This window comes from Scomber scombrus, chromosome 10 (genome assembly GCF_963691925.1).
Source record: "Scomber scombrus chromosome 10, fScoSco1.1, whole genome shotgun sequence".
In the NCBI taxonomy this organism is placed as follows: domain Eukaryota; kingdom Metazoa; phylum Chordata; class Actinopteri; order Scombriformes; family Scombridae; genus Scomber; species Scomber scombrus.
Window position 1 is genome coordinate 10,116,332 of NC_084979.1, and position 12,946 is coordinate 10,129,277.

General features: G+C 40.8%; 1 protein-coding gene across 1 annotated transcript; it reads left to right on the forward strand.

Moving 5' to 3' along the window:
* The first annotated feature begins 748 nt into the window (after nt 1–748).
* On the forward strand, nt 749–12,946 carry impdh2 (IMP (inosine 5'-monophosphate) dehydrogenase 2). Its single transcript, XM_062426542.1, has 14 exons — nt 749–1,180; nt 3,910–3,958; nt 4,387–4,488; nt 4,594–4,668; nt 5,039–5,245; nt 5,672–5,759; nt 6,365–6,564; nt 6,927–7,017; nt 7,340–7,435; nt 10,158–10,301; nt 10,600–10,744; nt 10,983–11,126; nt 12,207–12,290; nt 12,531–12,946. The coding sequence occupies exons 1-14, from the start codon at nt 1,083–1,085 to the stop codon at nt 12,550–12,552; spliced, it is 1,545 nt and encodes a 514-aa protein (XP_062282526.1). The 5' UTR covers nt 749–1,082; the 3' UTR covers nt 12,553–12,946.

Here is a 12,946-nt window from a genome sequence, read left to right on the forward strand (position 1 = left end):
ATTTAAAAAAAAAGAAGTAAAAACATAAAAGAGGTCGCAGTGCAGAATATTAGCAGTAATATACTTTATGTGTACAATATATACATCAGCTAAACTATTTCAGGCTATCTTTATATTCCACTGATTGCATCGTTATCATCATCTTCAGATATGACTGTAAAATAGTATTTTTCTCTATGTTTTAATCATTGATGTATGAACAACTGTTGTATTCTTATTATATACCCATGCTTTAAAAATCCAAGGACCTGCAAGGAGAAAGCGTCAAAACCATCTGCCCTCTGATTGGAAAGATGTACTCTACGTTTGACCAATTGGATTCAGCTGTAGAAAACGGTGTCAAAATTCGCACTCGTAACTTTAGTGTCACACTCACAGAGTGGGAACTTTGAGATCTAAGTTTTGCATGCTGTTACTTGCTATGAATCTGTAGGCAGGTGTGCACAAAACCACGTTTTTGTCAGTGTCTTTGTGTAACCTCACTACAGATATAATTTGTTCACAGATTTTATTCATATATTTGTTTTGTTTTTTAAAGAATACAGATCTTTTCTACACATTCACAAATTTGGTACTTGCGCTGTTCATGATGGTTTAGAGCGGTCACGTGAATTTTCCTACTGGGGAACTAATAATTTCCGATTATTCCGACACCTCTGAAATGCCACATTACACCAATTGGGGAGTGTGGGTGTGACGATTAGGCCGGACCTGACGTCGATGTCGGAAACGCTGTCAGACAGGAACACACACGTGTTGGAGGCAGCTGCACAGAGAGCATGAGTACACAGCTCTTGCTGGCAGAGAGGCCTGAAAAAGGAAAGATAAGCTTTCATACCGACGTCTGCTTGTTCAGTTTGTAGCCGCTAATAGACAACAGGAACCTCCCGGGGTAATACAGACAGAGCAAGAGGAGGACGACGTCGGACCGTTAACCGACCGAGAAGCACATCGAAAGTAGTCTGTCTGCTGTTCCCGGGCCTCTGTATGTGTGTGTGTGCATTGTGTCCATACTTTAGCAGCTTGTTCATTTTTAATAATTAAAAAGGCTGAGGAGGACTTTGAAGCGATATTAGCACGCCATGGCGGACTTCTTAATCAGCGGGCAGACCGGTTACGTCCCTGAAGACGGGCTGAGTGGACAGCAGCTGTTCAACGGAGGAGAAGGGCTCACATACAAGTAAAGACACCATGTTCATTCCCGCCCACCAACAGCCACGACAAATGAGTCACTTTCTAATTTAGCTCGTGTGTGCTGACAGAAGCATCTGTTTTAATCGTCGTAACGTTGCTAGTTAATGGTTGCGGGGTGTTTGTCGGTTGCTCAGCGACCCGTTTGGCTCATTTCTGTGTTGCGTAAAAGTCAGACTCAGCTAACGTGACACTGACCGACAGCCTCCTACTGAGGGGGTGTTGACCGAAAAACAGTTATCAACATTACATGAATGAATAACTGAAAATTTGTGGTAACACGTGCCAGCCTGCCAGGGTGGGTTCATTCAAAATGGACGTTTGATTATGTTCTAGTTGAGAAATATTTAAAAAAAAGCCTGAGGGCATGCAGTAAAATGGGACTGCGCATACTCTTGAGCAGGACATAACATGCATGTCTTTCTTGAGAGTCCTCAGCAGGTTATCATGTTACAGCATGAGGACATGTGACATTAATGCACAGAACTTCTTAAATGCATTTGAAGCTGCACTTTGATCAAAAGCAACCTTTACTAAGTTAGTCCCTAATATAAGTCAAGTTCAAAACCACTGGATCCTACATTTCCCATAATGCAACCAGTTGCAGTTTTCTTGATACTCTCCCTGCCTTCTAAACGCTTGCTTCATTCACACCGCTTTACTTTTCAGTGCAAGCTTTCTGCTAACTTATATTTCAACATTATGAGTTTGCATATTTATTTTAAACTTGAAGGTTCCCTTTAGAGCCACAGAAGATACAGTGCAACTGTTTCGCACAGGGTGACTTGTTACTCCACATGTAACAAGTCAGCCTGTAACATGGATGAACTGGCCCTTTAAATGTCCAAACTAATCAATCACGATTAAGTTAGTTACCAGAGATCTGTGATGTCTTAAAATATTGTAATAATCATTATTATTAAACCAACAGAAAAAATGTCAGAAAACAAGTGCATAGTTAATCCATTGTTTAGTTATATAATAGGGACAAACTTCATACAACTAGTGTCCCTGTGTTTATATGACCAGGTTGGTCATTCATTGTTGACAGTAAAATAGGCAAGTTTGTTTGTATTTTAGCCTCCAGTGAAGCTTTATGGCGATTTATCTCAGGCAGTAACTGCTTTTACCTTTGAAATTATATAGTGCCAGTTAAGAAAGGATTGCTGGTAACCAAAGCAGCATGCTCAGAAAAGGAGAACAACACTGACTTAATCTGAATTGCAGCCTCTTGGAAATGACGTGTTTGAAGGGAACATTCCTCGTGTAAACTTGCTGGTCCCAAATTTAGGATCAGGCTTACATGTTCCTGTGTTGTTATGCTGGACTGTGGAGGCCGGCTATATTTAGAGCATCTCTCATCTTGGTCATCCTCTTTATAACAAAGTGCAAACAGTACTAGTGATGTGTAGTGACCTGATTTTGACACAATTTCATGTCCAAAATCCCAGATAATATCTTTGGTAATATAGAAACATCAATATATGATATAAAACATCTACCAGCTCTACAACGAAATATCTTAAAATATGTTGGTAATAAATGTTGAAACACTGAAAGGATCTGTCCATTGATTAGTCAATAGCAAGAAATTTGCAATTTTTAAAGGAAATCACATTAATTTCAATAACAGATCAGGTTGTTTTTTTTTCATTTACCAAGCACAGATGTGAAGTATTTGCTAGTTAGAGCTTCTCAGATGTGAGGAACGGTTCCATCTATGTGTTTAATATCATTTTAATTGGAATATATTAGAGTTCAAGCTGTGGGAATCACTTTTATGACATTTTATAGACGAAATGATTGATCAATCAATTGATAAATCATATCATGGCAGTGATATAATAAACTTTATTCATATAGTGCCTTTCAAAACACAATTACAAAGTGCTTTACAATAAAGGCAGAACACATTTAAAACACAGACATTAAAGCAAACTAAAAACCATAAAAACTAATCACAATATTTAAAAAAAAACTAAAATATGAATTAAATCAGTGAAAAGCGATTTTTTTTAAAAAGTGGGTTTTCAAGGGATTTAAAAGGTGAGACAGAGTTCACAGCCCTGATTTCCTCAAGCAGGTCACTCCAAAGTCTACGAGCCCTATTTGCAAAGACCTTTGTACATCAATCTGGACCTTCAATTTGGGTACTTAGTCCAAACGCTATTTAATGAGTAAATACGTACTGTGATATCATAGTAAATGTGTAATGACGCCTCTTTGACCCATTGAACCCATTGATTTCATTGATTGGCGTGTTAAAGTCTAGCAATGGTTAAACAGACACTCGAGCTGCGGTTTCTTTCTTGGTCTCACTGTGCATCTTAGGCTACACGGCAACATGTTTTGCATTGGAATAGATTCTCTGCATAAATATGTCCCATGTCCTCGCAGTGTAACGTGATAACTTGCTGAGGATTCCCAAGAAAGAAACTCATGTTATGTCCTGTTCAAGAGTCAGTGCAGTCACATTTGTCCCTGCATGATTTCTTGGCTTTTCTACTTCTGAACTAGAAAATATTAAGCTGGAAATGTTTACTCAGATGTGCTCACTGATAGCAGACTTGGACTACATGTTTACCTCATTGTTTAAAAAAACCCCCAAAAAAACACCATCTATAAACAATCTGTTACTAGCACTTAAACGAGAAATCCGATGATGTAATCTTTTTTTTTATTGCCCTAACCCTCTTTTCTTTCTCGTCTCTCCCTCAGCGACGTCCTGATACTTCCAGGCTACATCGACTTTACATCAGACCAAGTGGTGAGTGGTGACGAGGGTCAAATAACATGCGAAACACACACAATCTCATTAACGCAGCTGTTGTGGTATTAAACTAATCTGAGTCTGGGATAGTTTTGGAGGTGGGGGGTGAAGATTATCACTCCTCCCATCACAGATATTCCCTGAATCTGACTCGTGATGCATCCACAAACCAGAGCAGGGAATCGTAGCATCCCAGAATCATAACTGAGCCTTTATACATACATTTCACCAACACCTAATATATACACTAAATGCTGCACCAACATATAACCATACAACAACAAGCCATGGATTTGAATTAACTTTACTTTCAATGCTAACATTAAAATATTTTAAGCCTTTTGAGGTGGTCGATTCACTAATTTATCTACTGTATCAGTAATAAATAAATAGAAATATCTATGTTTTCCCGTTTCTTTTTACAGGATCTGACGTCAGCACTCACCAAACAGATCACCATGAAGACTCCCTTTGTCTCCACTCCCATGGACACAGTCACAGAGGCCAACATGGCCATCGCTATGGCAGTAAGTACAACAAAACAAACACACACTGTCCGTGGATGATTTGGTGGTTTGTCGTTTCACACGTTCACACCGTGACGCTCGCACTAATGCACCGTGTCCTCCCAGCTAACAGGCGGCATCGGCTTCATTCATCACAACTGCACTCCAGAGTTCCAGGCCAATGAAGTTCGCAAAGTCAAGGTAGCAATGATGACAATGATGACTATCTGTGATGTTTATTTTCATTCTTTCCTCCTCTTTCATTCTTTTATTTCATTCATCTCATCGTTTGCTATCTCTTTCTTTACTTCAGGCTATTTTCTGTATTTAAAGTATTACCTGTCCCCTCTCTTCTCTTTCAGCCTCCTATCTTTCATGACTCTTTTCTATGTTCATTTTGTATGTTTATCTTCCTTTTCTTCTTCTCACATCATCTTCGTGTGTTTTTATGTCCTCCTTTAGTTGCTGCTTTTAGTCAGTTTGGGTTGTAGTTAGATCCAGTAGACCTGTGTGATTTTTGTCCTTCCCCACATCCTTCCTTTTCCTCACCTCCCTCCCTTCCTCCTTCCAGCGGTATGAGCAGGGCTTTATCACAGACCCCGTGGTGATGAGCCCCAACGAGCGCGTACGCGACGTCTTCCAGGCCAAGGCTCGCCACGGCTTCTGCGGCATCCCCATCACTGACAACGGTAAGATGGGCGGCAAGCTGGTGGGAATCATCTCATCCAGAGACATTGACTTCCTGAAGGAAGAGGACCACCACCTGCTGCTCAGCGAGGTGGGTGCAGTTTAGAAATAGAAGTCTTTTTTTTCCCTTTAGAAAGAGCCTCTGTACATCACATGTAGATACAAGGCTGTTGGAAATCAGCACAAAAAGTGTCTCATACACCTGCCTGCTGATGCTAAACCACGCAATAATTTAATCACACATTTAAATTCGAGTACAAGCTTTTAAAATAAATGTGTGTTAACATCTAGCTTTTATTTGTGCTGGAGGGAAGAGAAAAGTGTTGATTTGTTGATATCAGGCAAATCCAGGGTCTCCATATTGAATACGATTTTTTTTTTTTTTTTTTTTTTAAATAGAGGATCTGTTACATCTCAAAACCTTTAGAAACACTAGAAGTTTGTTCATTCTCGGGACTGTTCTCGTCAGGTTCAGATGTGTATTTTATTTTTGTCCCGTGTGTCGCTGTCTTTACAGGTGATGACAAAGCGGGAGGATCTCGTTGTCGCCCCCGCAGGAGTGACGCTGAAAGAAGCCAATGAAATCCTCCAGAGGAGTAAGAAAGGTGAGCAGGAGGTTTGTTTACAAAATAATGATTTAGTCACTCAGTTAAAAATACCAATTGATAACAAATTAATAGAGAATTGAAGGGAAAATTGACTTCTGTGAATGTGATGGTTTCTTAAAACCAGGTCACCTATATTACAAAAATAGGCAGTTATTTTTAAAATTGGTGCCATATGACAACAAGATTGTTTATATTGCTCTTAAGAGGGAGTCCTACAACTAACAGAATGCATTGCACAATTCACATTCAGACTGACTAACCCTACTCAGTGTGTTAATTCCCAGCAGAGAGGCAAAGGCAAAGTTAATGAGCAGATACTCTTTACTGAGGCTTATTTTCATATATAAAACCTTTTTTCCTCATCAAACTTACTATGAGCTGTAATGTTAGACAGGCCTGAATGCTGACGCAGCTGCAGGTGAACAGTCAGCTGGAAGAACAACACATTTTGCAGCTGCACCTCAGACAGATAACATTAAATTGATGTTGTTTTTCATACTACATCTCTAATTCAGATAGTGATATAGTTGAAAATCTGTGTTTTATCAGTGCTTTTTTAAAAACTGCATCCAGGTGTTTAACCGCTCTGATTGCTCCTGCAGGTAAACTTCCGATAGTGAATGAAGAGGGCTCCCTGGTGTCCATCATCGCCCGCACAGACCTGAAAAAGAACAGAGACTTCCCTCTGGCCTCCAAAGACTCCCGCAAACAGCTGCTGTGCGGCGCCGCCATCGGCACACACAATGACGACAAATACCGACTGGACCTGCTGGTGCAAAGCGGGGTGGATGTGGTCGTACTGGTGAGGAGGACTTGTAATGATTTACCATGGAGGTTAAAGAGAATGAAGTGGGACTGGTCTCAGACTGATTTGTGCTATTTCACTGGGATAGATTTTTGAATTTGTGGTGCCGATTAGGAAAGCGAGCCATTTCAAAGATGTGTAATGGATTAACTTAAATTTGCTCCCACTGGATGTTTATGAGAGATGATCATTCTGATAAAGATCCATACAGGACTACAACCTCAATCTCTCTTCAGCTGTGGGAGTAAATTTAATGGTGCGCAGACTCCTTTGATTTGATCTGGATTCTTGCCAACAGTGGACTGCAAATAAAAAGTAAAGTGATGTTTTTATAAGAAATGTCTCCTCTGTACCTCCAGGACTCGTCTCAGGGCAACTCAATCTTCCAGATCAACATGATCAAATACATCAAAGAGAAGTACCCAAGCCTAGAAGTCATCGGAGGCAACGGTAACTACCCGTTCACATACATGAGCAAAATAATCAGAAGTATTTTCATTGATTCCAGCTGTAGAGAACTGGCTTTCATAATGATGCTGCTTGTTTATTTCGACTAGATAGAGCCACACTGCTAATGATCAGTCAGTGAAATTCACAATTCTTATTAGCAGGGAAAAGAGAAAGCATGCACATCTGATATTTGTAATTGAAATCAGCTGGGTTACATTTCTCATCCAACAAGCTTTTCTGAGCACCCAAACAACTGGCTGAGCTCCCCTAATGGCTCCTGTGCTCAGCTAAAAGCCTCTCTGTCTCCCTCTGTGCTCTGCAGTGGTGACTGCAGCTCAGGCCAAGAACCTGATCGACGCAGGTGTGGACGGACTGAGAGTGGGGATGGGCAGCGGCTCCATCTGCATCACACAGGAAGGTGAGTGACTGACCACCAAACTCAAAAACACACTATCAGACTCACTGACAGCTCCCACCCAAAATGAGCCACTCTGGGGCCTCTGATCTGTTTAATATAGACGCCAATCAAATGGAGAAAATGAAAATCTGGGTGTCATTTTGTCCAACCAACTGATTAACTTTGGTTTTTGCTGTAAAAACGCACAATGAGATGCTTAAGTGGTTCGATTGATTGCATTAGTTACTTTTTAGCTTGTTGTGCTCTTTAGGTTTCGGGGTTGCTTGACTGATCTTCACGCTGGGATGCGAGTGCACTGTTTAAAATCAATAATGGCACAGCAGTATGTGTACTTCCATATAGTGTGCCATAGTGCAATTCAGCAGATATTGAAACATGAGCATCTCTAAAGGATTTTGCCATCTTTTGTCTGCAACGTTCTTTGTGATACTTTTGACGCAGTGGTTGTTGATATTTCTCTAGACTCTCCTGTCATGATCATGTTCATAATTGTTTTGGGCTTCAGTGTCTGGATTTAAGAAATAAAGTTGTTGGTTAAATGATGCAGTTCGGGTTGTTGTGAGTCAGTTAACAAGAAGATCGAAGCTGATTTTGTTCTTTGTAGCCGGCGTGAAAACGACTAGATTCTGGATTTTGCTATGATTCTTCTGGCATAGTTAAAAAGTTTAGTTATTGTTTGTCTTTGTGCTTCTTGTCGTCTCTTCATTTTGTCGAAGATTCTTCTCAAATCATGAGAAATATTCGTTTTTTTATCCTATTTTTTCCTTCTTTCACTGTTTAAATTTGTTTGTCTGTCATCTTCATACCTGCCTCCTCCTCTTCTTTCTCTTCCTCTTAAATTCTTTCCCTCTATGTTTTGTGTGGTGTGTGTGTATGTTTTTGTGTGTCCGTGTTCAGCTCCCCCCAGTATACCACCAGCAATAAAGCTCCACAGCCCCAAACACCCAACCACTGTTACAGGATACTGCAGTAAGTTCCCCCCCCACCCTCTTTGGCCTGCTCTCAGCTCACATTGGCTCCACTATCACAGTGTGCGCCCCCCACTCCCCCACCCCTCTCCCCTCTCCCTCCCTTCACAGCCCGCTGCATTGATTGGTTAACGGCTTTGCATCAGTAGAAGTAGTGGCAGTAGGTTTGTTTTTTGAGAGCTGGCCTCGGGTGTTGTGGGGTTTTGGGGTTTTGCTTGTTCCTGCGTCCTCACTAATCTGTCAATCATCCCGAGTGAATGTTGCACCTCCTCCTCCTCCCACTTTACTGACCTCCTGGTCTCTGGTCTTGATGACACCATGAGAACGATTAGCGATGAATACCATTGTATTCATTTCGGCAAAATTTGAGTCACAAAAATGGGACAATTAGGTCCAGGTTGATAAATTCCAACGCTTCCCTTTAAGGCAGCATGTGACTAGTGCAGCAGCATTGTCATCGGTCAGTGTCTACACAGCAGGATGCGTTCAAACATGGATGAACTCCACACGCTGCATGTTTTGGCAGAGCTAAAAGACACACAATCACTGTAGTTAGTTACAGAACAGAAGAAAATGCACTTGAAGCCTAAAATGATATGATTTATTTATGGGTTACAGACAAAAAACAATTATGAAATAAAAAAAAATACATCACAATTATAGAAATTATTTAATTGCCATATCAATTGACAACGACATACATATAGAAAGTGTGAAACCCCTCCTGTGTAGACGAGCCCTGTCAGTCAGTACAGTGAGTCTGCATTTGGACGTGGTGGCATGCATTCAAAAATCTGACGTTAAAATGTGCTGCCAGCTGTGACTGTTGCACTGAAAGGCGACACTTTTTGAGATGAAGCATGGATGTGTGTCAGAGATTCACCTGTCATCTGTGGAATTTGAGCAGCATCGTGGCTGAAAAAGGACGAGATTACTTTAAAAAAAAAAAAAAAAATGTAATTCTGATTTGGTCCCATGGTTTCTGAAATGATAGCTGAAGAGGAGTATCATAAATATCACGATGGTAGCTTGAACTTACTGAGCTGTGATCATACCAGGTTTCTCTCCATCAGTGACATGAACACAGAGCAGGGATGTTAGTGTGGTAAGTACCGGGCAGCCCTCAGTTGACGGGAAGCAAAACAACTGTCGCGTTAAAACAGGAATTGTGACGTTTCTCCTTTTTGCTGCTGGTATTGGTGTTGATTGTCACTTACGCTGATGTGAAACATTACTGGTTTGAAATCTTTAAACTCAGTGTTTCGGCTGAGCAGAGGTGGCATAATATGTGAGAAGAGAGTGGAGACTTACTGAAGTGTGGGGCACTTGTCTGCTGATGTGACAAGTTTAACTTCCTCTTTCCCACTTTTCTTGAACAAAAATCACTACAGAAACCAATGTGGTTCACTTCCTGGGAGTTTCCACCATGCACGCCTTTTTAAAACTTGCTCCAAATCTCTGAAGTCAGTTAGGAAGCTGTGTTTGATGTGTACTTTAAGTATTTGTTAAATTCCTACTTCACCAACACAACAGGTTCTCTTATTCAGATTTCTAACATGAACCTGTAAAGCCCCGTGTGGTGAGCTGGGTTAGCATTTTGCGAGCGTCTGCAGTGTATTTTCTGATAGATAAAGAGTGTGCATAGCTAGCAGTCATGAGACCAGAAACCTGTGGTTAAGATGACTAACGTCTTCAGTCGTACACATTGTGTCACATTGTTTTGATCATATGTGTCTCTCTCCTCCTCCTCACAGTGCTGGCATGCGGCAGACCTCAGGCCACAGCCGTCTATAAGGTGTCAGAGTACGCCAGGCGCTTCGGCGTGCCGGTCATTGCTGATGGCGGAATCCAGACTGTCGGGCACATCGCTAAAGCCCTGGCACTGGGAGCATCCACAGGTACGGATAGTCTGAGTTAATAATGAGTTTATTTCAGAAGATAAGATTATAGATTAGATTATTAGGATGCTGTCATGTTGTTGTTTTCAAATGTTACAGATTATAATTTGAGCAGTTGGTTTTTAGATTTAGATTATAGGTATTTACTGCTCTGTGTGAAACCATGGTCACACTGGGAGAGAAAAAGAGAAAAAAAGACCTCCCTTTCCCTACTTTCATCCCATTTTAGCTTTTCAGTCATCATTAATATCCAGTCCTTTAATTTAACTGACCAATTTCTCTCTCCATCTTGGTTCAGTGATGATGGGTTCCCTGCTAGCTGCCACCAGTGAAGCTCCCGGTGAATATTTCTTCTCTGACGGTATCAGGCTGAAGAAATATCGTGGCATGGGTTCCTTGGATGCCATGGACAAGAACCTGGGCTCCCAGACGAGATACTTCAGGTACAGAAACACAGGCTAACACTTTTATATCTGCAGGTTAGAACACAACAATACAGTGGTCTCATTTTTACCCCCAGAAAAAAAAAAAAGACCACCTCCATCTACACAGCACCATTCATCCTCACTACCATGCTGTTAGAACCCACTAGGTGGCAGTACACAGGCTGGGGAAGGTCATTTGATCCTCCGCACCACTAATTTCTTTCTTCTTTTTTTTCCCTTCCTCTCTCCACCACAGTGAGTGTGATAAGATTAAAGTTGCTCAGGGTGTTTCTGGAGCAGTGCAGGACAAAGGCTCCATCCACAAGTTTATTCCCTACCTGCTGGCTGGCATTCAGCACTCCTGTCAGGACATCGGATCAAAGAGTCTCACACAGCTCAGGTAAAAAACACAAGCACATCATTATCTGTGTGTACTGAAGCTTCTGGAGCTCACATAGAAAAAAAACTATTGATAGGAATGTGAGTGTAAACAGATTAACAAAAGGTATGAGCACCTAGGTTTATATTTTGTTGTTGTTAAGCAAGTGAATGTTGTCATGCGAGAATGTCAGTGGCCCCTCGTCCCAAAAAAACACACACACCAAAAGAGCAGCAACAGGGCAAAAGATTTTGCATGGGATAAGCAACTGTAACACTAACTAACCATTACCTAAAGGTAAACAAGAACAGGCATAATAATCATTTTAACCTCGGGTCTTCTCTATGCTCAACATAAACAAGTCAAACAAATCACAGATCATTTAGGATGGCATGCAAAGATAACCGGAAATACAAAACCTGCCAGCCTGAATATATATATATATATATATAGTTCTTGTTAATGGATAGCAAAATAGCAATTTTCTCTGGTTGAAGTTAATGCAGTAGCTATTAAATAAAATAAATCCCTCACTTAGCATGATGCTAACAACATATTAATACAGTAATAATCCCATAAAAAATCTCTAAAATAGCAGAGTTAGCTTTACACTGTTTGACTTAAAAACAACTACTAGATGTGTACACAAAAGTCATTATGAGCCACCATCACCAAACAAATGTGATGAGGAGCCTTGAATTAAGTATTATTGTTCCCACTATAAATCAAAATATGAAGAATTAATTCACCCATCACTTTCTAAACCAACACACGGCTATGGTTGCTGTGGCCTTCTGTCCCAGTTATTAAGTCCTAACCAAAGACTGAGCCAGCTAACCATTCCTCTGCTTAGAGACAACAACAAAAAAATCTGATTGGATAACTCCATTTTCATGGTTTAAAGACCTTTTGATTTCTGAGGCAACCCTGATAGAAAATGGGGCTAAAATTAGAATTAGAAGAGAATGATTATTGACTGAAACTGTAGCTCAAAGGGCTGTTAGCATGGGTGTAGCCTCTTAGTCGGGTTTCCACCATTTGTGTAGAAGAGTATTTCTTCCCTTGATGTTGTGGGTAACAGTGTTTCTTTCTTCCCGACAGAGCCATGATGTACTCTGGAGATCTGAAATTTGAAAAGAGAACAACATCAGCTCAAATGGAGGGTGGAGTCCACAGCCTGCACAGGTACACACACATACAGTGCAATACAAATCTCTGCTTCTTCAACTCAGATCCACATTGTTCTGTTCAGTTTCATATTCCATCGTCTTCAAAGTTTTTAGTTTCATGTCTCGCCACAACTACACAAACCTTCAAGTTAAACTTCCTCTTTAGCGCCACTACTGCGTCTGTTCTTGACAGGAAACCTCAGGGAGCATCATGGATTGTCGTGTGATCTTTCCTTCTCTTCTTTTTCTCCCACAGTTACGAGAAACGTCTGTTTTAAGAAGCCAGACGGAGGAATCCTTCCACAACAGGCACATTATGCAAACACACTACTCGCCAGTCCCTCTTACTCATACATCATCATTCTACACACGCACAACTAACTTCTCATACAAACTAGCCTGTAAGAGATAAGAGCGCACACACACACACATAGACACACACTCTTCCAAGGATCCATCAGTCTTCCTGCCAGTATCATCTATGCATTGTCTTTGTTTAGTATGTTTGTGTGTAATGGAGGGGAGCTAAGCATTTATCAGTCAGTGCACGTGTGATTGAGTCCTCCAATGCCTTCCATGTTGTGATTAAATAAATTGTCTCCAGTATACTGGTGTGTCCACTGAATGGCAGAAATGTTGTCAAATAATAAAAGCTTACGTGTTTTTCCACAA

Bases quoted from the DNA above. Each gene is read 5' to 3' on its own strand.
- impdh2 (XM_062426542.1), top strand. From the start codon at position 1,083: ATGGCGGACTTCTTAATCAGCGGGCAGACCGGTTACGTCCCTGAAGAC. The intron at 5,760-6,364 runs GTGAGCAGGAGG...TTGCTCCTGCAG, and splicing joins CCTCCAGAGGAGTAAGAAAG to GTAAACTTCCGATAGTGAAT. The intron at 11,127-12,206 runs GTAAAAAACACA...TCTTCCCGACAG, and splicing joins AAGAGTCTCACACAGCTCAG to AGCCATGATGTACTCTGGAG.